The 27,525-nt window shown below is 38.0% G+C and overlaps 1 protein-coding gene across 2 annotated transcripts in view; it reads right to left on the minus strand.

Moving 5' to 3' along the window:
- The window catches only part of PHF3 (PHD finger protein 3), a 91,509-nt gene that overhangs the window by 11,743 nt on the left and 52,241 nt on the right, over positions 1-27,525 (minus strand). For both annotated transcript variants that reach the window (XM_053664985.1, XM_053664986.1), the window contains 6 exons: positions 23,067-23,214; positions 22,828-22,984; positions 21,551-21,667; positions 19,309-19,440; positions 16,586-16,721; positions 268-463 (listed from right to left, as the gene is read on the minus strand). In XM_053664985.1, coding sequence (XP_053520960.1) covers positions 268-463; positions 16,586-16,721; positions 19,309-19,440; positions 21,551-21,667; positions 22,828-22,984; positions 23,067-23,214 — 886 coding nt within the window. The remainder of the gene's footprint in view (positions 1-267; positions 464-16,585; positions 16,722-19,308; positions 19,441-21,550; positions 21,668-22,827; positions 22,985-23,066; positions 23,215-27,525) is intronic.

Raw genomic sequence — 27,525 nt, forward strand, 5'->3', positions numbered from 1 at the left:
TCCTTTAATGACCTTTCTCCTGGCTTTTGGGACGAACATAACTAAAGGGAGTTTTATAGTCAAGTCCCCACACATTGAAATCTCTAAATTAACTTTCCCAATCTTGTTCTTTTTTCTCAATTAGTTTAGAGCACAAGGATGTAAAATTACTTTCTCAAAAGAAAGGTACCCACAGAAATGTCACTTTTCTGTTTTTGAAAACCTCAAAGTGTAAGTTGGCAAATATTTATAATAATTATTAGAAACTATGACCAAGAGAAAAATTACCGTGGAGCAGGAGAGAATGTTGATTTTGGAGACTCTTGTTTCTCTTCCTCAAAGAATTCAGAAGCCAAAATATTTGAGGTTGAAGACAATGCATCTGCTATACTTTCTGCTTCATTGTCTGAATGTTTACGAGATACTCCAACAACAACTTTCACCTTTTTTGGAGAAAGATCATCTACAGGTGGTGCCATTCGCCCTAAAGCCAGAACACACTAAAATAAGCTATATGTGTAAAATGAAATTTTATAACTTTGTTTACTTTCACTTCTAAAGTTATCCCACTTCCCTGATTGAAATGCTGTATAACCATACATTTCCTGGAGTAATTTTTAACCATTATCATTTCTCATACCAACTTACATTACACCTCTGATTGAGGTGAAGAATTAGGAAAATAGGATGTTAAGCTGCCCAGACAAGCTGAAATGGAAATACAATTAAAACCTAAAACAGGTTTCTTGGTTCCCTAGCAAATTTTTAAAAACTAACCCAAATTCCAAAAGTCATATGAACTTGAAGAGCTGTGTTAAAAACCTGTATCCTACTTGGTGTTACATATAGCGGTTCGTGACATATAGGCATACTGCAATGCTACTTAGTTACTAAACATAAAAAAATCTGTAAAGTTTAGAAAGTGACACTGATTTTATGCAACTGCATCAAGAAAGCTCACTAAAACATTCTGAAAAGTCAAGTCTGGTAGAATTTAACAAATGTTTGTGTGTGCTACCATTAAATTTACCAAACTATTTTCATGAAAAATGATTAAAACTAATAGAAATAACTAAGAATATTTTTAACACTTTTCTCAAATAAAACTAAATGGGTATACTTAAAAATACTATTACACCATGGATAGCTTTCTTTCGGGATAACAATGTCTGCCCTTTAAGTCTTTACCACTGTAGAGACTGCAAAACATGTGAATATACTTAAATTTTGAGATATGATTTTTATTATAGGAAAATTATATAACTTCTAATACATTTCATCTAATCTCTAGTACAATGATGAAGGGCAGCATATCAACTATTGCATATGAAAGTGGAGGGCCACATCTCTAGCTTTAAAAATCTTGTGATCCTCTACCTTTACCAATTAACTGAATATAAATGTAAACTCTTCTTTAACACATCACCACTTCTTAGGCCCTAACTCCAGTCAGCCTTCAACATGTCATCATTACTAACTTAATTATCTCAAAGCCACTACTTATTTCTACCTCCAATGCTACCACTCTAATTAAAATCTCTTCTCCCACTAGACTGTGTAAAAAGACCTATTCTCCCTCTTCTCTACTGACTCCTTCCACTGTAATCTCTACACACATTCAGAAATATCTTCATAAAATTCTAATCTTATTAAGTCACTGACCTGCTAAAAGTTCTTCAGTCACTCTCCACTGCTATTGAACAAAAAGACCAAAATCTGGACATCTAAGATGGTGGAGGAGTAAGTGGAAGCTACACTAACCTCCTCCCAATACCAATCTGGAATTATAACTAAACTGTAGAGAAATCATCTGGAAAAATAGCTGGAGAGAAGCCTTATAACCACAGATAGATGAAAGAAACCTCTTCACCACAATGTGACTGGTAAGGAGTATGAAGGAGATGCAAGAGGACTGGCTGGGCTGCCACAGGCAGCAGCTGAAGTGCCAGAGGGAAATACAGTGGCCGGGGCAGGGTCTCCCTGAGAAGTATGGGGTCTAAACCCAAAGCCAGGCTCCCCAACCTATAGCACCAGAGCCAGGAAAGGAACCCAGAAACCATCTAGCTGAGAAAAGCAGCAAGGCTTCTCTCTGCCAGGAAGAGATAGCTGGAGTCACAAAGAGCCTTTTAAAGGGTCAGTAAAGATTATTTAGTTTGCAGCCACTCACCCTGGGCTCGAGCAAAGGGGGAGCAGAGTGGACTAGAGACAATAGAGAAGGGTCTGGGGACAGAGGGTTTGGGGAGAGAATTCAGGGAGCAACCATCAGGATCCCAGTGTTGAGGCATCCCTCATACTACAGGAGACATCTTGCTCAGGCAGGCCACGCCCCCTCAAGTGGCATCAGCCTGAGGGGAAGCAAGAGCCCTGCCCCCACAAGTTATTCTGCCCCAACCTGTAGGACTTAAACCTGGACTGCTGAGTGCAGAGTGACCAGATAACAATGGAAGGAGACAGCCACAGACTGTGGATCACTGGTAGTCTCTAACAGGCTGCCTAGGACCAGACTGGAACACCATCTGACAAAACCAAGTGTGGATCCAAAAAGAGAAAATGGTGAGATGAATTCCACCATGTTCTTCTTCATAATTTATGTTATTTTCTCCCCTGCACAGCTTTTAAACATTGATTTCTTGTCCTTCAAGTCTGTGCATATTAAGTCACTAGGATTTACATTATAGTTTATTTTTCAAACTTCATATTTTCCTCCTTCATTCTTACTCCATTTTCCCTTCTTTCCTCTTATTTTTGTTTTAAATGTTATTTTCTCTTGCTATAGCAAGAGAAAGCCTTATAACCACAGTTACAGTCTTTACTATTTCTGCCCCCTCCAGCCAATCAAAACCATTTTTTTTGTCATTAGTCACATCACATTCTTTTTCCCAGTCTTAAAATACTCTTATTCTGGAGTTCATCTTCATTGAGATCTTACTGTATGAAATGTTAAAGGGACTTATCTAAGAAAAAGATAAAAAACATGTACACTAAAATGACAGCAAACTCACAATTATTAACAACCACACCTAAAACAAAAACAAACCAAGCAAACAACTAGAACAGGAACAGAACCACAGAAATAAAGACCACATGGAGGGTTAGCAACAGGGGAGTGGGAGGGGGAGACAGGGGGAAAGGTATAGATAATAAGTATCATAGATGGTAGGTAGAAAATAGGGGGAATATTTTTTAAAAATACTCTTATTCTCTCTACAACTTTATCAATTTTTGCTCATCATTTGTTGCATTTTCCAATTTTATTTCTGTATCTTCACTATTTTTGTATTTCAAATCTCAAATTTTACCATTCCCCTCTCCTGTTCCATTTTGCCATTCTCTTGCCATTTTTTTCGTTTTAAATTTTCCCTGTCTTAGCCTGGTTTTCATTTCTCACTTTTAGTATTCCATTCCTTCTCTTTCTATCATCTCAAAATCACTTCTCTTTCCTCTAGACATCTCTTAAGATTGCTTTCTTTCTTTTTCCCCTCTTATTCCCCTCCCACCTATATTACTCTTTTCTCATTGTTGTTGATAGTGCTCTGGTGGATCTTTTTCTCCATTTGGTTCCTTTTTTTCCTTCTTCTCTACCTTTTTGCAAAATTTTTTAAAATTTCTCCTTAAACTGAATAATATATGCTTCCCTTCTCTCCATTCCACCTTCTTCCCTCCCTTTTTCATTTACAAGGTAAATTTTCTTTCTTTCTTTCCCGTGTCCTTATTCCCTACTACTCTTATTACTACTCCTCCCTCTCAAAATAATTTCTTTTTCAGTTAGTCATCTTATATTCCTTTTTCCTTTCTTGTAATAGCTTAATCTCTTAACGCCTTCATTACTGTATTTTACCATGTATAATGCACACTTTTTGGCCCAAATTATAGGGGAAAAATAAGAATGTATATTATACATGAGTAGTACTAATTCTGTATCTATGTAAATGTTTTTAATTCTTTTATTTCTACTTATGCATTAAAAGTATAACTCTAGAAAGCAATAATGATATCCCTATGCAAATACCCAGGAAAATGATAATTGGTTTTGTTCCTAAATATAAATAATTGAATTAAAAATTAAAATTAAAGAGCTTTTTTCCTGTTAGACCAAAAATATGGATGTATATTATATACATAGCAAAATATGGTAACACTGGCTCATTTGCTGTTGATACAGTGATTGCTTGCAAAGGTTAATTTTGCAGGTGTGGATTTGTTTCCTGGGCTGTTTGGTTTTGTTCTAGCAGGACCAGTACAACAGCACACAAGATGTGGTAGGCAGAGTGATTCTCAGTCAGCCAGCCAGAGGGACAGATCCACCAAAGGACAACCCAGAAACAACCAAATCCCAATTACAAGCAGAAAGCCCACATAAATGACATAAACGGTAGTCCAAGAACATGCACCACTGAATGCCTCAGGCTTACAACAACAGAAGTCACACCATGAAGACCGGAGTCAAAGCAGATCAACCTACAAAGCAGATATAAACAGAGTCACCTTAAATGGGGAGGCAAAGCAATAACCCCCAACTGAAAGGAAAGGAGGGATCTCCAGAAAGAGTGAGAAGTAAAATTGAGGCACACAAACCATCAGACACTGAGTTCAAAATAATGCTTATAAGGACGCTCAATGAGCTTGGTAATAACTACAAAGAACTCCAGAGAAGCTATAAAGAACTTGCTGCAAACTACACCACCATGAAAAAGGACACAAAACCTATCAAAAAGAGTCACAATGAAATGAAGAATACAATTTCTAAAATAAAGAACACAGCAGAAGGAATGAAAATCAGGCTAGATTAAGCAGAGGATTAAATCAGCGTGCTGGAGTACAAGGTAGAAAAAAAATTCTCAAGGCAACAAAACAAAAAAAGACAAAAACAATGAAGAGAATTTAAGAGAGCTACAGGACATAAAATGTAATAATATCCATATCATAGGAATACCAGAAGGAGAAGAAGAGCAAGTGTTAGAAAACCTGTTTGGAAACAAGTATGACAGAAAACTTCCCTAACTTGAGAGAAAAAGTCACGCAAGTCCAGGAAGAATAGAGGGTCCCAATCAAGGTGCAACCAACAGGGGATTCATCCCAGGGATGCAAGGATAGTACAACATTCACAAATCAATAAATATAATATATCACATAAAATGAAGGACAAAAACCACATGATCATATCAATAGATGCTGAAAAACCAAATGATACAAGTTCAGCACCCATTCATGATAAAAACCCTTAGCAAAGTGGGAATAGAGGGAGCATATATCAACATAATAAAGGCCATACATGAGAAACCTACAACCAACATCTTGATCAATAGGCAAAAACTAAAAGCTTTCCCCCTAAGATCAGAAATAAGACAAGGGTATCTGCTTTCACCACTTTTTAAAAAAGATTTTATTCACTTATTTTTGGAGTGAGGGGAAAGTAAGGAGAAAGGGAGAGATATATCAATGTGTAGTTGACCTTCACACGTCCCCCCCCCACCACTGGGGACCTAGCCTGCAACCCAGGCATGTGCCCAATTGGGACTCAAACTGGTGACCCTTTGGTTTACAGCCCACGCTCAATCCACTGACCTACACCAGCCAGGGCTGCTTTCACCACTTTCATTCAACATGGTATCAGAAGTTCTAGCCACAGCAACCAGATAAGAAAAAGAAATAAAAAGCATCCAAATTGGAAAGGAGGAGGAAAAACTGTCACTATTTGCAGACAACATGATAAAGTGCACAGAAAACCCTATATGCTTCACCAAAACACTACTGGACCTAATATGTGAATTTGACAAAATAGCAGACACAAAGTCACTATTCAAAAATCAAAAGCTTATCTGTACACCAACAATGAAATATCAGAAAGAGAAAGTAGGAAACAAATCCTATTTCCTAAAGCAACAAGAAAAGTAAAGTACCTAGGAATAAACTTGACCAAAGAGGCAAAAGACCTGTAACTCAGAAAACTACAGAACACTGAAGAAAGAAATTACAGAACATACAAATAAATGGAAGCATATATCATGTTCATGGATTGGAAGAATTAACATCATTAAGAAGACTATACTACCCAAAACAATCTATAGATTCAGCCTATTAAAATACCAATAATATTATTTCACAGATTTAGAATATTTCAAAAATTTATATGAAACCAGAAATGACCATGAATAGCATCAGCAATATTAAGAAAGAAGAAAAAAGTAGGAGGGATCAGAATACCTGACATCAAAATATGTCAGGCCACTGTAATCAAAACAGCCTGGTACTGGCATAAGAACAGACACATAGATCAATGGAGCAGAACAGAGAGCCCAGAAATAAACCCAAGTCTTTGTGGTCAATTAATAGTTGACAAAGGGGGCAGAAGCATAAAACAGAGTAGGAAGTTGGTGTTGAACAGAAACTCAACACCAGGAAGGCAAAGAATCCAATTTACAAATGGGCAAAGGACCTGAACAAATACCTCTCCAAGGATGACATATAGAGGGCCCATAAGCATATGAAAGGATGACTGACATCACTAGCCATCAGGAAGATGCAAATTAAAACCACAATGAGATACCACTTCACACCAGTCAGAATGGCCATCATTAATAAATTAAGCTGGCATGTTGGGAACCACTCTGCCTGGTTTCAGGAGTTGTAACTGCCCCCCATGGCTAAGGCTGAGTGAGTGACCTCCGGACTGTGAGCCACTAAGGAGACAAAGCTTGTCTCCCTGGCATTAGCGCTGCTTCTGCTTCATCCATCTCCTGACCTCAACACTTGGTTGGTTAGTCAATGACGGGTACAACCCCTTAGAGGGGGGCCAATCTCAGCCAGACATGATCACTTGGGAGGCCCTCAAGGAAGGACTCTGGGAGAGTGCTTCCTATTCCTAGCTCTAATGCACTTAAGCCTAAAAACCTATGACAGGGAAGGTGGTGCAGCCCTCTGCCAGCTAGAGAAGATTCTGAGGTGATTGGGCATAAAGAATTCCTAAAGTCCTGTGAAGCCTGCTTTGCTAAGGGTACTTTCATTCATATGATAAGGGTACGAGCAGGAAATGAGTATGTCTCCCAAAGTTTTTGCAACCCCCTTACCTGACAGATACGAACTCAGATTAAGTCCTCAGATATCTTTGAAATGTTATCTATTGTTTGATCCTTGCCACCTGACATTGATTGATGAGCTTTACCTGTATTTCTGTATGTTCCGAACCTAATAAAAGCTGTTGAAAAAGAGATTCTTGGTCTTTCTCCTTTGAGAAATTGACCATTTCTCCTCCCTAAGCAGATCATGTCTTTGTAGTATTATTTTCATCCGTGGCAGATGGGGGGACTTGCAAACAAAGTTGCCCCCACACTGGCAAGGATGTGGAGAAAAGGGAACCCTACTACATTGTTGGTGGGAATACAGACTGGTGCAGCTACTGTGGAAAACAGTATGGAATTTCCTAAAAAAACTGAAGACGGAACTGCCTTTCTATCCAGCAATTCCACTGCTGGGACTATATCCTAAGAATCCTGAAACACTAATTCAAAAGAACCTATGCACCCCAATGTTCATGGCAGTGTTATTTACAATAGCCAAATGCTATAAACAGCCTGACCATCAGTAAATGAATGGATAAAAAAACTGGTACATTCATACAGTGGAATACTACACAGCAGAAAGAAGGATATCCTACCTTTTGTGATAGCATACATGGAACTGGAGAGTATTATGCTAAATGAAATAAACCAGGTGGCAAAAGACAAATACCACATGATCTCACCTATAAGAGGAACCTAATGAACAAAATGAACAAAGGAACAAAACAGAACCAGAAACAGAAACAAGGAACAAACTGACAGTGACCAGAGGGGAGCAGGAGGGGAAGAAGGGGGTAAAGAAGTGTCTGGTCTAGGACAAATTTATAAATGTGCCATGGACAGCATAACAGGGTGGGGATTGACTGTGGGAGTGGTGGGATGGAGCGGGGAGGGGCAGGGGAGAGCAAGGAGGGAAATTTGGGACAACTATAATAGAATAAAAAATTTAAAAATAAAAATACCAAAATCTTGTGGCCTGCAAAACTAGACTTTTCAGCATTTTTGATCATGATCTCTAAAGTAATTTATATTATGATCCATTTCTTATGAGTGTTTGTGTGCATGTATATTTACATTATGGATATGTGTGTGCAAATATGTATGTATATGTGTATTTTTTGTTATAAATAATTGAAACTAAAGTTTCAAAAAACCTTACTTATCTTTTAAAATGCAATTCACTGTAATATCTAGTATTCTGTTTTTGTGTTTCCTTAAAATGTTAATCAGTAAGTAGATTTTATTTCTCCTATTAAGTTACAATTTCAAAAGCAACGGCTATAGCCCTGGCCAGGTAGCTCAGTTGGTTGAAGTGTTAGCCCCAAAAGCCAAGGTTGCAGTTTTGATCACTAGTCAGGGCACATACCAAGAATCAACCAATGATTGCATAGGTGAGTGGAGGAACAAATCGATGTTTTTCTCTCTCTCTCAAATTAATAATTCGAGAAATTCCTCAGTGATGTCTTCTCTGACTATCCTATTTAAAAGTTATGACATGGAGATCCAATATGGAACAGAGTAGGCGGTAACTACACTAACCTCCTCCCAGAATGAAAAATGAAATATAAATAAATTGTAGAAAAATCATTCTGAATAACTACCTGAACACCAGCTGGAGAAAAGCCTTATAACCAGAGAGACAGAAGAAACCATTTCACCAAAATGAGACAGACAGGAAGTGTGGAGGAGGTGTGGAGGAGGTGTGGAGGAAGTGTGGAGGAAGTGTAGAGGAGCTGCAGCTGAAGTGCCAGAGAGGTAGTTCAGCAGCCAGGGGGTTCCTGGTGAGAAATGTGGAACCTAAACCCCAAGCCAGGCTCCCCCAGGCTACAGCACTAGAACCAGGAAAGAACACAAACAAAATCCAGCTGTGAAAAGCAGAGGAGTTTCTGTCTGACAGAGGGAGACAGCTAGAGATGCAGAGAGCCTCTTAAAGGGCCAACACAAAAAATTTTGTTTGCAGTCACTTATCCTGAGCTCCAGCAGAGGGAGGGCAGGTCAAACTAGAGCCAAGTGAGGAGATTTGGAGGCTGGTGGCTCTAGGAGAGAGCTGAAGAGTCAGCTGCCAGGGCACTTTCGATCAATTATTCCCCATATTGCATAAGACATCTTTCTCCGGTGGAGCACTCCCCTCCATTGTGCCATCAGCCTTGGAAGAAGCAATAGCCTCACCTGCAGGAATTCTCTTGCCCTACCCTGTTGAGATTAAGCCACCAGGCTGTTGAGACGTACAGATGGAGGAAACTTCAGTAACTCCGCCTAAGAGCCTGCAAACAATGATGGATCTCTGGGAGCTTTGAGACTTTTGCTGATCCTCCCCCAAACCCAGTTTGGGTAAAAGCCAGATCTGGTACGCAACTTGGTTCTTTCTGCACACACTCAAGCCCAGAAGGTCCTACACACGGTGGATGGCTGATAGCTCCAAACAGGTTGCCCGAAGCCACAGGGAGCATCTGATAGAGATCTGCACCAGAGTCTTTTTGCAAAGCGACCTACTACACAGAAACAAACTCAAAGAGGCAGCCAAAATGGGAAGACAAAGAAATAGTCCCCAAATGAAAGAACAAGAGAACTGTCCAGAAGATGAGCTAAATGAAATAAAGGCAATCAATTTATCAAATAGAATTTACAGTAATGATTATAAGGACAATTTTAAAAAGCATAGAGACATAGAAACCATTAAAAAAGGACCAGTCAGAAATAAAGAATGCATTATCTGAATTAAATAAGAGATTGGAAGGAATAAAAAGTAAGTTAGATGAAGCAGAGGACTAAATCAGCTATTTGGAAGACAAGGGGAAAAAAATGCCCTAGCAGAGCAGCAAAGAGAAAAAAGAATTTAAAATAATAAAGAGAGTTTAAGAGACCTTTCAAACAACATCAAGCATAACACCATCCACATCATGGAAATACCAGAAGAAGAGAAGGAACCAGGGCTCACGAACTTATTTGAAGAAACAGTGACTGAAAACTTCCATAACATGTCAAAGGAAAAAATACAGTGGGCCAGAAAGCACAGAGCCCCAAACAAGATGAACTCAATAGTACCAAAAGACACATCATAATTAGATGGCAAAGCTTAAAGACAAGGAGAGAATCTTTAAAACCACAGAGAAAAGCAGTTAGTTACCTACAAGAAAGTTCCTGAAATCAGATTTCTCAACAGAAACATTTCAGGCCGTAAGGGATTGGCATAAAATATTCAAAGTGTTGAAAAGCAGGACCTACAACCAAAGCTACATTAGCCAACAAGACTATCATTTAAAATTGAAGCAGAAATAAAGAGTTTTCCAGACAAGAAAAATCTAAAGGAGTCTGTTACCACCATACTAGTATTGCAACAAATGTTAAAGGGCTTGCTTTATGAAGAAAAAGAAAAGAGACAGGAAAACAGTTAACAAATAAAGTGGCCATAAATATGAATCTATCAATATTCACCTTAAATGTAAATGGTTTAAATCCTCTAACCAAAAGATGGAGGGTAGCTGAATGGATAAGAATACAAGACCCATATATATGCTGTCTTCGAGAGACCCACCTCGGATACACACAGACCAAAAGTAAAGATATGAAAAAAGATTACATCATGCTCATGATGAAAAGAAAAAAAGCTGAGGTAGCTATACTTATATCTGACAAAATAGACTTTAAAACCAAGGTTATAGTAAAAGAAAAAGAATACTACATAATGATAAGGAAACAATGCAACTACAGAATATAACTGTAGTAAACATTTCTGTACCAAACATGGGAGCACAAAAATATATAAAGCAAAATTTGATGAACATGAAGGGAGACCGACAGAAATACAGTTAAAGCAGGAAATTTTGATACCCCACTGGCTTCAATGGATAGATCTTCTGCATTGAAAATCAGCAAGGAGATAAAATCCTTAAATGATACATGAGATCAAATGGATTACATTGATATCTCCAGAGCATTTCATCCCAAAGCAACAGAATATACACATGCTGTTCAAGTACACATGGAACATTTTCTAGGATAGGCCACGTTAGGACATAAACAGGTCTCAATAAATTTAAGAAAAGTGAAATCATATGAAGCATCTTCTCTGACCATAATCCTATAAAACTAGTAATTAGTCACAAGAAAGAACAGAAAAATACACAAAGATATGGAAGCTAAATAACATGTTATTAAACAATGAATGGGTCAACAAAGACATCAAGGAAGAAATCAAAAGATACTCTGAAAAAAAATGAGAACACAACAACTCAAAATCTGTGGGACACAGGGGAAACCAGTCAAAAACAGAAATTCACAGCACTATAGATCTATCTCAAGAAACAAGGAAAAGCTCAAAACTTTACATTGAAAGGAACTTGATAAAGAATAAAGCCCATAAAAAGGGAATAATAAAGATCACAGCAAAAATAAACAAAATAAGTCTAAAAAAACAATAAAAAAGACCAACAGATCCATAAGCTGGTTCTTTAACCAGACTCATCAAGAAAGAGAGTGGACCCAAATAAGTAAAATCAGAATTAAAGGAAGAGAAATAACAAATCACACACAGACTGCACAAAAATATTTACAAACAGCTATATGCCAACAAACTGGACAATCTAGATGAAATGGGTAAGTACCTACAAACATACAATCCTACAAAACTAAATCAGAAAGAAATCAGAGACTCTAAATAGACAGATTACACCTAGAGAAACTGAAGCAGTAAACAAAAAAACTCCTAACATACCTAAACATAACAAAAGCCATATATATGACAATCCACTGCTAGTATCATACTCAACGGGCAAAAACTACAGCTGTTCCTCTTAAGAGCAAAAATAAGACAGGAATGTCTCCTTTCCCCTCTCTTATTCAACACAGTACTGGAAGTCCTGGCCACAGCAATCAGACAAAAAGAAATAAAAGGCATCCAAATGGGAAAGGAAGAGGTAAAACTGTCTTTATCGGCAGACGACATGATATATACAGAGAATCCCAAGCATTCAACCAAGAAACTACCAGAACTTATAAATGCATTCAGTAAAGTAGAAGGATACAAAATTGAGAAATCAGTTGTATTTTTATATGCCAATAAAGAAGAGAAAAGGGAATTTAAAAAACAATTCAATTCACAATTACTTGAAAACAATAAAATACCTAGGAATAAAACCTAACCAAAGATGTAAAAGACGTGTACTATGAAAATTGTAAGATACTGAAGAAAGAAATTGAAGAAGATACAAATAAGTGGAAGCACATACCATGTTTATATTTGGCAGAGGAAGCAAGTACATACAGTAGGCTAAAGATATTTTATTCAATAAATGGTACTGTGAAAATTGGACAGATACATGCAGAACAATAAAACTAGACCATCTTCTTACACCACACACAAGAATAAATTCAAAATGGATTAAAGACTTAAACGTTAGACCCCAAACCATAAAAATCCTAAAAGAAAACATAAGCATGAAAATCTCAGACATTGCCTAGAGATATATTCTCCAGGCAAGGAAAATAAAAGAAAAAACAAATAAATGGAACTGAATCTAATTAAAAATAAAAAGGTTTTGCACAGCAAAAAAAAAAAATCATAAAAAAAAGACAACCCACAGAATGGAAGAATATATTCACCAATACAGGTGGTAAGGTTTAATACCAAAAATTCATATAAAACTTACAAAATCCAACATCAAAGAAACAAACAATCCAATTAAAAATGGGCAAAGGACCTGAATAGAATTTTTCCAAAAGAACATTCAGGACTTCTGGCAAAGATGAAGGCATAGATGGAAACACTGAGCCTCCTCGTACAACCAAGTTTAAAGACAACAAAGTTTTAGTAACAAAAACGTAACCAAAACACAGAAAATTGAACTGTACAGAAGTCCAACAACAACAAACCATTCAGCCAGACAGGTAAGAGGGACGGAGTCAGCAGCAGACCAAGGGCGGGCAGGAAAGATTGCTAAGATTGCTGAACCAACCCAGGAGCACGAGCCGCAGTTGGCGGATCCCAGGCGCGGGGTGGCAACAGGCAGACCCAGTGAGGGTGAAAGGCAGCTGGCCGACTGCGGTCACACATTTGCACACATTCACAAGCAGATACAAAAGCAAAGGAGCAAACAGTGAGACAGACCGCTCAGGCTAGGGCCCCAGCGACGGGAATTAAGAGCCTGAAAGCACCAATTGGAAAGACTTTCAGGATCGAGGTGCCAGGAGAGGCTTCCAGACTGATAGAGAGTTTGCTGGAGAGACCCACAGGGTGCTGGAGGGTGCACAGGCCCACACAACTGGGAACCAGCACCAGAAGGGCCCAATTTGCTTGTAGGAAGCGGCAGGAGGGACATAAATCTGAGAGTGAGCAGAACAAATGCCATTGCCCCTCTCTGACTGTGAAGTGAAGACCTAAGGCTCTGCCCCTCATACATAACAGGCTCGAACAGAGCAAAACATTATAGCTCAAGAACAGCTCAAAGCCCCAGAGCCAATAATTCTAACCAAAAGATAGCCAACCTATCAGATGCACAGTTCAAAACACTGGTGATCAGGATGATCACAGAACTGGTCAATTTTAGTCACAAATTAGAGGAAAAATTGAAGCTAAACTAATTGAAATGAAGGGAAATAAATGCACAGGAAACCAGCAGTAATGGAAAGGAAACTGGGACTCAAATCAATGGAGTGGACCAGAAGGAAGAAAAAAATGACCAAACAAAAGAATGAAGAAACAAGAATTCAAAAAAATGAAGACAGGCTTAGAAACCTCTAGGACATCTTTAAACATTCCAACATCCGAATTATAGGGGTACCAGAAGGGGAAGAGGAACAGCCACAAGTAGAACACAAATAATAAAGGACAACTTCTCCAATCTGGCAAAGGAAATGCACTTCCAGGAAATCCAGGAAGCTCAGAGAGTCCTAAGGAAGTTAGACCCAAGAAGGAACACACCAAGGCACATCATCATTACATTAGCCAAGATTAAAATGAAGGAGACAGTCCTAGAAGCAGCAAGAGATAGTAGTCACCTACAAAGAGTTCCCATCAGACTGTCAGCTGATTTCTAAAAAGAGACCTTACAGGCAAGAAGGGGCTGCAAAGAAGTATTCCAAGTCATGAAATCCAAAGACCTACATCCAACATGGCTCTATCCAGCAGCAAAGCTTTCATTTAGAATGGAAGGGCAGATAAAGTGTTTCTCAGGTAAGATCAAATTCAAGGAGTTCATCATCACCAAGCCCTTATTATATGAAATGTTAAAGGGACTTACCTAAGAAAAAGAAGATAAAAAGATGAAGTGAAAGGACAGTAAACTCACAGTTATTAACAACCACACCTAAAACAAAAGCAAACTTAAGAGGATAGCTAGATCAGGAGCAGAACCATAAAAATGAAGATCACATGGAGGGTTAGCAACAGGGGAGTGGGAGAAGGAGAAGGGGGGAGAAGGTACAGAAAATAAGTAGCATAGATGGTAGGTAGAAAATAGATAGGGGGGAGGGCAAGAATAGTATGGGAAATATAGAGTCTAAAGAATTTGTGACACATGGACATAAACTAAAGGGGGGAATTGTGGGGGAGGGGTGTGCAGGATAGAGGGGAATGAAGGGGGGAATAGGACAACTATAATGGCATAATCAATAAAATATATTTTTTTTAAAAAGAACATACAGATGACCAACAGATGTATGAAAAGATGCTCAATGTTACTAATCATCAGAGAAATGTATATTAAAACCACAATGGCGTGGCTGGTGTAGCTCAGAAGTGGACTAAGTGCTGCGCTGCAAGCCAAAGAGTCATTGGATCAATTCCCAGTCAGGGCATATACCTGGGTTGTGGGCCAGGTCCCCAGTTGGTGTGAGTGTGTGAGGCAACTGATGGATATATCTATCTCCTGCCCATTAATGTTTCATTCCCTTTTTCTCCCGCCCTTCCCCTCTAAAAGTAAATTTTAAAAGTCTTAAAGAAAAAAAGAATTAAAAAAAAAACCCACAATGAGATACCATCTCATACCTGTCAGAATGGCTATCATCAACAAATCAACAAACAAGTGCTGGTGAGGATGTGGAGAAACATCCTCATTGTTGGTGGGAATGCAGACTTGTGCAGCCACTGTGGAAAGCAGTATGGAGATACCTCAAAAAATTAAAAATGAAACTGCCTTATGACCCAGCGATTCCACTTCTGGGAATTTATCTGAAGGGACCCCCCCCAGGACACTTATTCAAAAAGAATATAAGCACCCCTATGTTCAATGCAACATTATTAAAAATCACCAAGATATGGAAGCAGGCCAAGTGTCCATCAGTAGATAAGTGGATAAAACAACTATGGTCCATATATACAACAGACTACTACTCAGCTGTAAAAACGTGTAAATTTTACCCTTAGCAACAGCATGGATGGACCCAGAGAACATTATGGTAAGTGAAATAAGCCAATCAAAGAAAATCAAATGCTGTATGATTTCACTTGTATGTGGAATCTAATGAACAAACTGAACTAATAAGCAAACTAGAGATAAACTCATAGATAGAGGGCATGCTGACAGCTCTGCTTGGGGCCAGGTGGAGGAACCAAGGAAAAACTAAGGACTCGTGGCCACTGACAACAATGCACTGATGCAGGCGGGTTGGGAGAGAAGCCTGGCAGTGGAAGAGGCTATAAAAGGGATAAACGGTAAGAGAAAAAATGCGATTAAAATAAGTTACACCTCAAAAAATTAAATTTTTTCATTAAAAGCAAAATAAATGATTAAATTAATAAAATTTAAGGAAAAGAAAAGCAATGGCTATAAGATACCATGAAATCTGATTTCTGAGTATCTCTTCAAACAAATCATGTGCCTCTCTCTCTCTCTCCTCCTTGAATTCAATTCAAGCTCACTGCCAATCCCAGTACCTATAATGGTCTTTTTCTTTCTCCATAGTTCTCAACCTTTGTGTCTCACCTTAAATGTAAATTCCTCAGCCAAACCCCCACTAATCCTGCAGTCTAGGCTAGGTCTTTCTGCTATCTAAATACATTTATAACTATAATTCTGTAACTCAAATCATCACCTGCCTGTCTCCCATTACACTACATTTTCTCTTAAAGCCTGGATACGATCTGACTTTTTCACCACAATAGTCCCTACATCAGCAAAGTACCTGGCAAGGAGTAGGAACTCAATATTTATTAAATGAATGACCCAAAATAAGAATACTAAAGAGAAGACAATTTCTGATTTGTCCTTCGTTATAATGATACACTATGAATATTATTTCACTCCTCTAACTTAGTAAATGACAGTACCATTCACCACTGCCCACAATTTCTGATGTCTAACAGTTAAATTTTAGTCATTTGGCCCTGATCTTGTGTGATAGAATTGATTCTAGATAGTAAGTATACTATACTATCAAATTACACATCACCCCTGAAGAACAGTCACAAAAATTGTGCTGCTCTTCAAAGGGAATAGGTGGATACTTCATACCATCAATACTGGGAAAACAAAAACCTACTTAAATTACAAATACAAATAACCCCCTTTCCAAATGAAAGCAACATTACAGATAGAAAAATTTCCACTTACCTATGCAAATTTTACAGTTAAGATCAAACAGATGCTGTCTGTGTTGACTGGTGGTATCTTTAGACATGGAATCAACCTCTTCTTTTTGTTTTTCAGATCCTTCAGTCTTTTCCAATGTCTTATTGCCTGCATGTTCCTAACAGAAGTTAGAGTAAAAGTTAGTTTCAGATGGTAAAATTTGATCTCAGTGATTAAAATCAACTTATATTTCACACGGACATTTTTCCAAAATGAAACTATTCCATTTATAGGCTGTTTCTCATTATTTCTTTAAACAAATGAATGTTTAGCCCAGGCTGGTGTGGCAGCTCACTGAATTGAGTGCCAGCCTGCAAACCAAAGGGTCACCAGTTCGATTCCCAGTCAGGGCATGTGCTTGGGTTGAGGGCCAGGTCACCAGTAGTGGGGTGCAAGAAAGGGAACCACACACTGATGTTTCTCCCCTTCTTGTTCTCCCTCTCCCTCTCTAAAAATAAATGAATAAAATCTTTAAAAAAAAAAATGAATGTTTAGATAGTGACTTAAAATAGAGCAAAACATAAACATTCCTCTTTCTTCAATGCATCTAACAAGATTTCATATATTTCTTCAATGACATTTAAAAATAATCAGCTGCACCACCTCTCAAACTACAGTTAGATTAAGAAGTACTCCAAAACTTCAGAGGACTTCCGCCAAAATGGAGGCGTAGATGGAAGCACTGCACCTTCTCGTACAACCAAGTTAAAAAACAACAAAGTTTTAGCAACAAAAACACAGCCAAACCACAGAAAATTGAACTACACGAAGTCTGACAACAACGAACCCTTCAGCCAAACCAGTAAGAGGGGCAGAGGCAGCAGCAGAGGGGTGTCGGGCAGGAAAGATCCACTGGACTGACCCGGGCATGCGACCCAGGTACGCCAGCAGCTGTGGGCAGATCCCAGGTGTGGAGAAGTGGGCAGACCCACTGAGGGCACAAGGTGTTGGACCCACTGAGGGCTGATCGCAGTCACACATTCACGAGCAGATAAACCGATGAAGGGGTTAGCAGTGAGATGGACCACGCAGGCCCCAGCAGCAGGAAGTGGCAGAGGAAACTGACATTGTCACTCTCTGACCACGCCCCCACATACAGTATCACAAACCAATGACCTGGGTGGCCTCGCCCTGGCGAACAACTGAGGCTCCGCCCCTCATACATAACAGGCTCGAACAGAGCAAAACATTATAGCTCAAGAACAGCTCAAAGCCCCAGAGCCAATAATTCTAACCAAAAGATAGCCAACCTATCAGATGCACAGTTCAAAACACTGGTGATCAGGATGCTCACAGAACTGGTCGATTTTAGTCACAAATTAGAGGAACATATGAAGGCTAAACTAATTGAAATGAAGGGAAATACACAGAAAACAAATAGCGATGGAAAGGAAACTGAGACTGAAACCAAATGAGTGGACCAGAAGGAGGAAAAAAATGACCAAACAGAAAAATATGAAGAAACAAGAATTCAAAAAAAGGAGGAGAGGCTTAGGAACCTTCAGGACATCTTAAAACGTTCTAACATCCGAATTGTAGGGGTACCAGAAGGGGAACAGCCACAAGTGGAACACTTATTTAAACAAATAATGAAGGAGAACTTCCCCAATCTGGCAAAGGAAATAGACTTCCAGGAAATCCAGGAAGCTCAGAGAGTCCCAAAGAAGTTGGACCCAACAAGAAACACACCAAGGCACAAGATTAAAATGAAGGAGAGAATCCTAGAAGCAGCAAGAGCTAAGGGGACAGTCACCTACAAAGGAGTCCCCATCAGACTCTCAGCAGATTTCTAAAAAGAGACCTTCCAGGCAAGAAGGGGCTGGAAAGAAGTATTCCAAGTCATGAAATCCAAAGACCTACATCCAACATGGCTCTATCCAGCAGCAAAGCTTTCATTTAGAATGGAAGGGCAGATAAAATGCTTCTCAGATAAGGTCAAATTCAAGGAGTTCATCATCACCAAGCCCTTATTATATAAAATGTTAAAGGGACTTATCTAAGAGAAAGAAGATAAAAAATATGAACAGTGAAAGGACAGTAAACTCACAATTATTAAGAACCACACCTAAAACAAAAGCAAACTAAGAGGACAGCTAGATCAGGAGCAGAACCATAGAAATGAAGATCACATGGAGGGTTAGCAACAGGGGAGTGGGAGAAGGAGAAGGGGGGAGAAGGTACAGAAAATAAGTAGCATAGATGGTAGGTAGAAAATAGACAGGGGGGGGCAAGAATAGTATGGGAAATATAGAATCTAAAGAACTTGAGACATGTGGTCATAAATAAAGGAGGGAGATAGTGGGGGAGTGGGTATGCAGGGTAGAGGGGAATGAAGGGGGGAAATAGAACAACTGCAATAGCATAATCAATAAAATATATTTTTAAAGAAAGAACTCTAGAATAAAAAAAAAAAGAAGTACTCCAAGATTTCAAGGCTTACTAAGGAATTCACGAAGTCATTGACACCACAAGAATATACATTTTAACAAGTGCTTCACAGATAATCATGATGCAGGCAGTCTGTGTACACTACATACAGAGAAACAATATTTTAAACACTCCCAGAAAACCACTAAACTAAAAAAAAGGCTACTTTAAAATATATACATTAAAAAAACTCTTCTATTTTAAGAACATTAAGCAAATTAACCGTTTCTGAATCTGCATGCTTTGAGCACTATAAAATACATTTTTATTATCTTTACCTGAATCTCCATGGCTGCATCCTGTTCTTTCATTGGAGCATCACTCTCAATTTCTATTTCACCTTTATGAGTTATTTTTGTGATTGGTCGTCTTTCCACTTCTCTCTGCTCTTTCTCAATCATTTCTATGGTCTAACAAGAAACATTTTAAAGAAATACTTCACAATTAAAAATACCTATTTTTTGCCCTGGCTGGTGTAGCTCAGTAGATTGAGCTCAGGTGGCAAACCAAATGGTCACTAGCTCAATTCCCAGTCAGGGCACATGCCTGGGTTGCAGGCCAGGACCCCAGTGGGTGCCACGTGAGAGGTAACCACACATTAATGTTTCTCTCCCTTTCTTTCTCCCTTGCTTCCCCTCTCTCTAAAAATAAATAAATAAAATCATATACACACACACACACACACACACACACACACACACATATACCTATTTCTAAATGTACAGTTTTAAGTAATGATTAGAGATTATTTAAAAACAAAAGCATTGCCCTGGTTGGTGTGGCTCAATGGATTGACAGCCAGCCTGAAAACCAAAGGGTCTCTGGTTCTATTCCCAATCAGGGCACATGCCTGGGTTGCAGGCTAGGTCCCCAGCTGGAGGCACATGAGAGGCAACCACACACTGATGTTTCTCTCCCTCTCTTTCTCCTTCCCTTTCCCTCCCTCTAAAAATAAATAAAATTTTTAAAAAATCACCATGGCTGATTTTTAATCTTTAGATAGTGTCTCAAACAAACATCTGAGTACCTACATATGCCAGAGACTATTTTCAATGCTGGGGGTATAAAAATCAGAACCTATGCCTCAGCCCTAAGAAGCTCATACATACATTAACTTGAGGCAACTGAAGTGCAATGTAATTTGTAAAGTAATGAAACATGATATTTATATTTAAAATCTGCCTTCTGATTTAGTATTTCAGTAACTGCTACAGGGAAATGAAAACTAACTTCCACTTAGATTCCTAACTTGAAGTTCGTTGACATCCCCCAAAACAATATGAACTTTACTCAAATACCAAAAATTATCAGATAACTCACAGCTGAAAAAGCTTAACAATTTATTAAGTGTAGCAAGAACTAGTAAAAGGTAACTGAGAATGGACTGGCTTAAAGAAGGTAAACATCAGTCTGGTCATTTATCTCTCCTTTGTTAAGTACAAATCACTCTTCAAAGAAAAAAATCAGGCACGTGATCTGAAGATAAAACAAGCTGGTGTCCAATGCTGACGATACTCGCAGGCACAATTTCAAACAAGATAGGCATGTGCATATTTGGAATATGAAGAAGAAGGAGACAATATTTTCAAAAGTAAAGTACAAGAGTAACTACACACAGTGAAAGTGAAGAAATATGTGAATAAGTGTAATATATGAAATCAAAGCCTCTGGCACTGCAAACTAGATTTGGCAGAAGAACTACTTGGAGGCTTAACACCTAAGATGAAGGTAAGTATTTTGGAGAAAAGAATCGGGTAACTCATGTAGAGTTAATATGAACTGTAAGTAACCAGCACTTTCTAGAATAAAGGGCTAATATTCTGAAGCCACTGTAATATTATGTCTGGGACAGCACTACTTAATTAAATATAAAACATTCTGTGCATGTAAACATCAGACATGACAACTGAGGTCAGATTTTATCAATAAATGTGTTACAGAAAAAACATTTTTCAGAGCTTTTGGCATTTGAAACTTTAAATTGGGGAGCATAAACCTGCAAAATTTTCATTCTGACATAATTTGGCTCTAAAAATTACCAATATTCGTATCTTCAAACTGGGCTTCTGAAAAGTGCAGATGTGATTAAGATAATGCCTGTTTTCCCTGACTGTTGTGTTTCAAGGATTGAGTGTCAGCCTGCAAACCAAAAGGTCTCCAGTAAGATTCCCAGTCAGGGAAAATGCCTGGGTTGCAGGCCAGGTCCCCAGTAGGGGGTATGCAAGAGGCAACCACACATTGATGTTTCTCTCCCTCTTTTTCTCCTTCCCTTCCCCCATCTCTAAAAAATAAATAAATAATATCTTTAAAAAAAGAAAGATGTGCCTATTTTCCCATCCTTCTGATTTACAAATTATATAACTAAACAAAGTATTTATGTAACCTGGTAACTTGAAAAAATGAAAACATGCAGCAGAAATCAGGAAAAACAATACAGAATTTAAGACAAAGTTAACGGAGGTAAGTAACTAGGAATATAGGTTTTAACAGAGTCAAACACCTATTCATAAATAACCTTACATGTCTGTTTTCTCTTCGTCTCCAAGCAGCTAACTCTTTAGAAGCTAGTTCTTCTGGACTCATTCTTATAAGATGATCAGGGGTTACTTCTCCTTTCAGTACTTTTTTAAATAGTATCTAGAAGTAGTTTAAAATAGGAAAGGGAAAAACATTTTCAAAACAAAGAAAAGCTGCTATACAGAAATTTATGATAAAGAAAAATGCAATTTTGAAACCTAATTTACAAATGTTTTATGATTTACATCATAATGATGACAACTTTACAGCCTAGGAACTTATTATCTAAGGCAATAAAATACACACTTCATATAAAAATCAATACATGATGGGGAAATATGTACATCAGAACCATTACAACATCTGTTGTATTAACTCTTCCCAAAGAGAAGAAAAGGTATTGCATAAATAAACTTTACTTAATGTCATGTCTTTCATATTTTTAAGATTTCATGTTTAAATACATATTTTTAAGATTTCATGTTTAAATACTAACAGGTTTGGAGGGAACTCCAAAGTGAAGAACCAACTGCAAAAAAGACACCTAAAGGAAATATTCACTTAGTGAGAAAACTGATCTCCTGGACCCTAATGGCAGACAATACACTGTAGAATCCTCTTAAGTAGCTGTTAGAATACTTCAACAAAATATCTAAATCACATACCTTAGCAAATATAATTAGACAAACTGACAAACTGCTAATACTTATGTAAAAACCTTGTAAAACTTCAATAAATATGCAAGGAGTGTGCATCTACACAAACACACACAGCTTCTAGATTCCCTCTAAATTACAAACAAGAAATCCCAGGAAAGATTAGGATTTTACTCCATTATGAAAGGATATTTAAAACTAAAGTCACGTTTAGTTAATAACGTCTTAAAATAGTTTTGTTTTTTATCTAAAGGCAATTTATTTTAAGGAATGTAGCTATTTTCAGATTTAAATCAGAAGTATTAATATAGTATCAATTTTAGCTTAATTAGTTTTGAAGAATACATGTGAATTTTTAAACAAACTGGATTAAACAAGAGACGTAAAGGAAAGAAAGCTCACATAAATCAGGTTAAGATAGATTTAGTATTTATATGTTAATAGACTTATTCTATAACATTATTCACCCCTAAGTGGAACTCAATTCAGTAGCAAAGAGACTACTAAAATTCTAAGCTCTCACTCCAAGAAATAAATTATACATTTCTTATATTACAATCTTAAATCCCTTATGTATTCAGGAAAATTGGAAGCATAAATATGTATGAAAAACAAAACACTTACATTGTTTTTAGGATCTTTCAGATTGAACATCAAACTTCTATATTTGTTCTTATATTTAGCATCTGTGTCCCGAAAAAAAGAGAAAAGCTCTTTTTCAATTTTTGTGGCAACTTTTGCTGCCTTTTCCTCTGGTACCTTCAAATTTGAGTCTGTAAGTCTTAAAATTAGAATAACTCAATTATTTTTCGAATACGTGAAGCATACATTATTCAATATTCTACAATAATAGCATGTGTTACCTTCTCATAAGAATGTCTTTGAGAGAATGCCTGACACTCTGTCTGATCTGATCTGCAGAAGGCTTGGCTGCAGCAGCAGCAGGAGGATGCACATTAGTCATTCCTTTTTCAGTTTTCTTCTTCTTTATCTCTTGCTTCTCATGAGTACCTAATTTAAATTAGGTATGAGAACACATTATTTCTAAAAATATTTTTCTTCTTAATACACAAGTTTTCAACAAAATTATTAAAAATAACTATATATTTCTAACTACTCCACGGAAATATTCTTGACATTTTAAATCTATATACATGGAAACAGATGTTACCTACACTTACAGGAGTGATCATTTCATAGTATATAGAGCTATCAAATCATTATGCTAAAACTTACATAATGCTACATGTCAGTTACACCTCAATTTGGGGGGAAGAATTTATAATTTGAACAAATTTTAATTAGAAGTTAAGTGACTAGAACATGGCCCTAAAGTTAAAAACTATATATCCCTTTTTCCATTTTAGATAATATCTTTTAGAGCTAGTTACTTTTCACACATAAACATTAATTCACTTCAGAAAAACTATTTAGTGGGTGGGTGGAGGTGGAAGAAGGTATAAGGGGGATAAATGGTAAAGGAAAAAAGACAATAAAAATAAACTATTAAAAAATTAAAGAAATAAAAAAAATTTTAAACTACCATGTTTTGCGATGTCTAATATGCACTTTTTGCCCAAATCTTTGAGTGAAAATAAGGATTCACATTATACATGCATAGTACTACCATAATATGTTCAAAAATAAATGCTAAAATTCCTTTATAATACAAAAAAAGCATCTAAACATTAAGTACAGACAAAATTGAATTAATAAATTAAAATGAAAGTTTTTTTTCCTGAAAGTTTGGGCCAAAAACATGGGTACACATTATACACGACAAAATACGGTATTTAGAAAATTTGGCCTGAACTTATTAAGTGAGCAAATAATTTAATTATCTTACTACTGCCACAAAAACTGGTGAATCTCCTCTGGTTTTGTAACTATTAAATGTTAAGCTTTTCTCAAATGATTTTTCAACCCATCATTACTAATTCATTTGCACCTTCAAAACCTCAATGTCAAACATTCCACTAACTGACTTCCTCTCATACTAGCTTAATTATTGTAGAACATCCTCACTCCTAACAACTCTTAAATCTATCACTTTACCATTCATGCTCTCACATTCCAGTATAACCAACCGACTCTGACCCAATAGTCCAACATTATTACCACTCCTTAACATACTTAACACCTTATTCTCTGTCTTTACCTGCACTGGCAAAATCACAACCCCAGTGAAGAAAGCCAATCCTCCACCCACTAGCCTACAAACAGCTGAAGGTAATGAGAAAATTAAGCACTGGTGCAGACAGTTCTCAATTTAAATTTATAAACCACAAATCTCAATACTACTCAATCTGCTGCTCCAATCCAATTAAAATTTTCTAGTAAATTTGCTCTCCCACTTTCTAAGACATCTATTTTACACATTGTCTCCCCTCTTCTCAAACCAACACTACCTCCTTCCCCAATTCCAATCTCATTTAATTTTTTCACTTCATATTTTTACTGAGAAAACAGAGAAACGCTAGCCAACACATCTTCCCATCACTAAATCAACCTGCACGTCTCCTTCCTACCACATACAATCTTCTTTTTAAAAATACATATTTTATTGATTATGCCATTACAGTTGTCCCATTCCCCCTTCATTCCCCTCCACCCTGCACACCCACTCCCCTACCATTCCCCCCTTTAGTTTTTCATGTGTCATAAGTTCTTTAGATTATATATTTTTCATACAATTCTTGTCCCCCCTATTTTCTACCTACCATCTATGCTACTTATTTTCTGTAACTTCTCCTCCCTTCTCCTCCTCCCACTCCCCTGTTGCTAACCCTCCATGTGATCTTCATTTCTATGGTTCTGCTCCTGATCTAGCTCTCCTCTTAGTTTGCTTTTGTTTTAGGTGTGGTTCTTAATAATTGTGAGTTTACTGTCCTTTCACTGTTCATCTTTTTATCTTCTTTTTCTTAGGTCTAAGTCCCTTTAACATTTCATATAATAAGGGCTTGGTGATGATGAACTCCTTGAATTTGACCTTATCTGAGAAGCACTTTATCTGCCCTTCCATTCTAAATGAAAGCTTTGCTGCTGGATAGAGCCATGTTGGATGTAGGTCTTTGGATTTCATGACTTGGAATACTTCTTTCCAGCCCCTTCTTGCTTGGAAGGTCTCCCTTGAGAAATCTGCTGGCAGTCTGATGGGGACTCCTTTGTAGGTGACTGTTCCCTTATCTCTTGCTGCTTCTAGGACTGTCTCCTTCATTTTAATCTTGGCTAATGTAATGATGTGCTTTGGTGTGTTCCTTCTTGGGTCCAACTTCCTTAGGACTCTCTGAGCTTCCTGGAAGTCTATTTCCTTTGCCAGATTGGAGAAGTTCTCCTTTATTATTTGTGTTCCACTTGTGGCTGTTCCTCTTCCCCTTCTGGTACCCCTATAATTCGGATGTTGGAACATTTAAAGATGTCCTAAAAGTTCCTAAGCCTCTCCTCATTTTTTTGAATTCTTGTTTCTTCATTCTTTTTTGTTTGGTCATTTTTTCTTCCTTCTGGTCCACTCCATTGATTTGAGTCCCAGTTTCCTTTCCATCACTATTGGTTTCCTGTGTATTTCCCTTCATTTCAATTAGTTTAGCTTCATTTTTTCCTCTAATTTGTGACTAAAATCGACCAGTTCTGTGATCATCCTGATCACCAGTGTTTTGAACTGTGCATCTGATAGATAGGTTGGCTATTTCTTGGTCACTTCAAATTATTGGCTCTGGGGCTTTGAGCTCTTTTTCTACTTGAGCCATGTTATGGTCAGGTTGTGCCTGTTACGTATGAGGGGCAGATCCTTAGGTGTTCACCAGAGTGCGGCGACCCAGTCGCTGGGTTGTGATGCTGTATGTGAGGGTGGGGTCAGAGAGGGGCGATGGCGTTTGTTTTGCTCTCTCTCGGATTTTGGTCCCCTGTGCTACTTCCCGCAAGCACCCCAGGCCCTCCTGGTGCTGGCTAACTGGTGTGAGGGCCTGTGCACCCTCCAGGACCCTGTGGGTCTCTACAACAAACTCTCTGTGAGCCTGGGAGCTTCTCCCAGCACCTGGACTCGGAAATTTTCTCCAGTTGGTGCTTTCAGGCTTTTACTCCCGGCGCTGGGGCCCTAGACCGTGCGGTCTGTCTCACTGCTCGCTCCTTCCCGTTTTATCTGCACTCGAATGCGTGACCGTGGTCAGCCAGCCACCTTGCGCCCCCACTCGGTCTGCCCGCCGCCACCCCACACCTGGGATCCGCCAAATGCTGCCTGCACTCCTTGGTCAGTCAGGCTGCTTTTGCCTGACAGACTCTGCTCCACCAGCCACTGACTCCGCCCCTCTTAACTGTCTGGCTGAATGGTTCGTTGTTGTACAACTTCTCTACAGTTTCATTTTCTGTGTTTTGATTGCACTTTTGTTACTAAAACTTTGTTGTATTTAAACCTGGTTGTACAAGAAGGCACAGTGTTTCTACCTACACCTCCATCTTGGCTGGAAGTCACCTACAATTTTCCTTTTTTATAACCTAACCCTTCTATGTGGATCCTACCCTCTCATCTCATGTACAGATTTTTGAACCTCAACTACCACATAATCTCTTCTACTATCACCAAATTCTCTTTCTATGGGATTATTTGCATTAATTTTTCAAAAACGTTATTACAACTCTCTTTTTTAAAAAGTCCTAGTCCCCACATCTACTTATAGCTCCCACACCATTTCATTTCGTTTAACAGCAAAATTCCTCAGAAGAGTTATCAGTAGTCAATATTTTCAGTCCTTTGCTTTCCATTCTTCCATATGCCACTATACTTGGCTTTTGTTCTCACTGCTGCACCAAAATCATTCTAATAAAGGTGCACCAATAATCTCACTAAACCACGTTTAACAACCTGTGTTCACGTTATGAGATGTCAACACCAGACAGCATTTGACACAGTCAATCATTTCCTCCTTTATGGAAACTTCATCTGACTTCCAGACCACCATGGTCTTACTTCTCTCACCTCACTCAGGCCATCTCTCCTGTTCTTCCCAACTTCTAAATGCTGATGCACCCCAAGGGCTCTGCTTTGGTCTCTTCATTACTGTAGCTGTTTATATCTAAGTTCATGATTTTAAATTACTAATGAACTGATAAATACCAAATTTATATACCATCCCCCAAAGCCTTCTCTAAGCTCCAGGCTCATCAGCCAAAGGTTTATTCAAACATTTTGCACCTGAATATCTAATAGGCATCTCAAGTTAAAATGCCCAAATCATAATTTTTCAACATCCCTCCCCAAATCTTGTCTTTTTCATCCAAGTAAATAGCACCAACATTTACCTAATCATCTACTAAGACTCTCTCTCC

Source organism: Artibeus jamaicensis, unplaced genomic scaffold (genome assembly GCF_021234435.1).
Source record: "Artibeus jamaicensis isolate MK-2021 breed Jamaican fruit bat unplaced genomic scaffold, CSHL_Jam_final contig_388, whole genome shotgun sequence".
In the NCBI taxonomy this organism is placed as follows: Eukaryota; Metazoa; Chordata; class Mammalia; order Chiroptera; family Phyllostomidae; genus Artibeus; species Artibeus jamaicensis.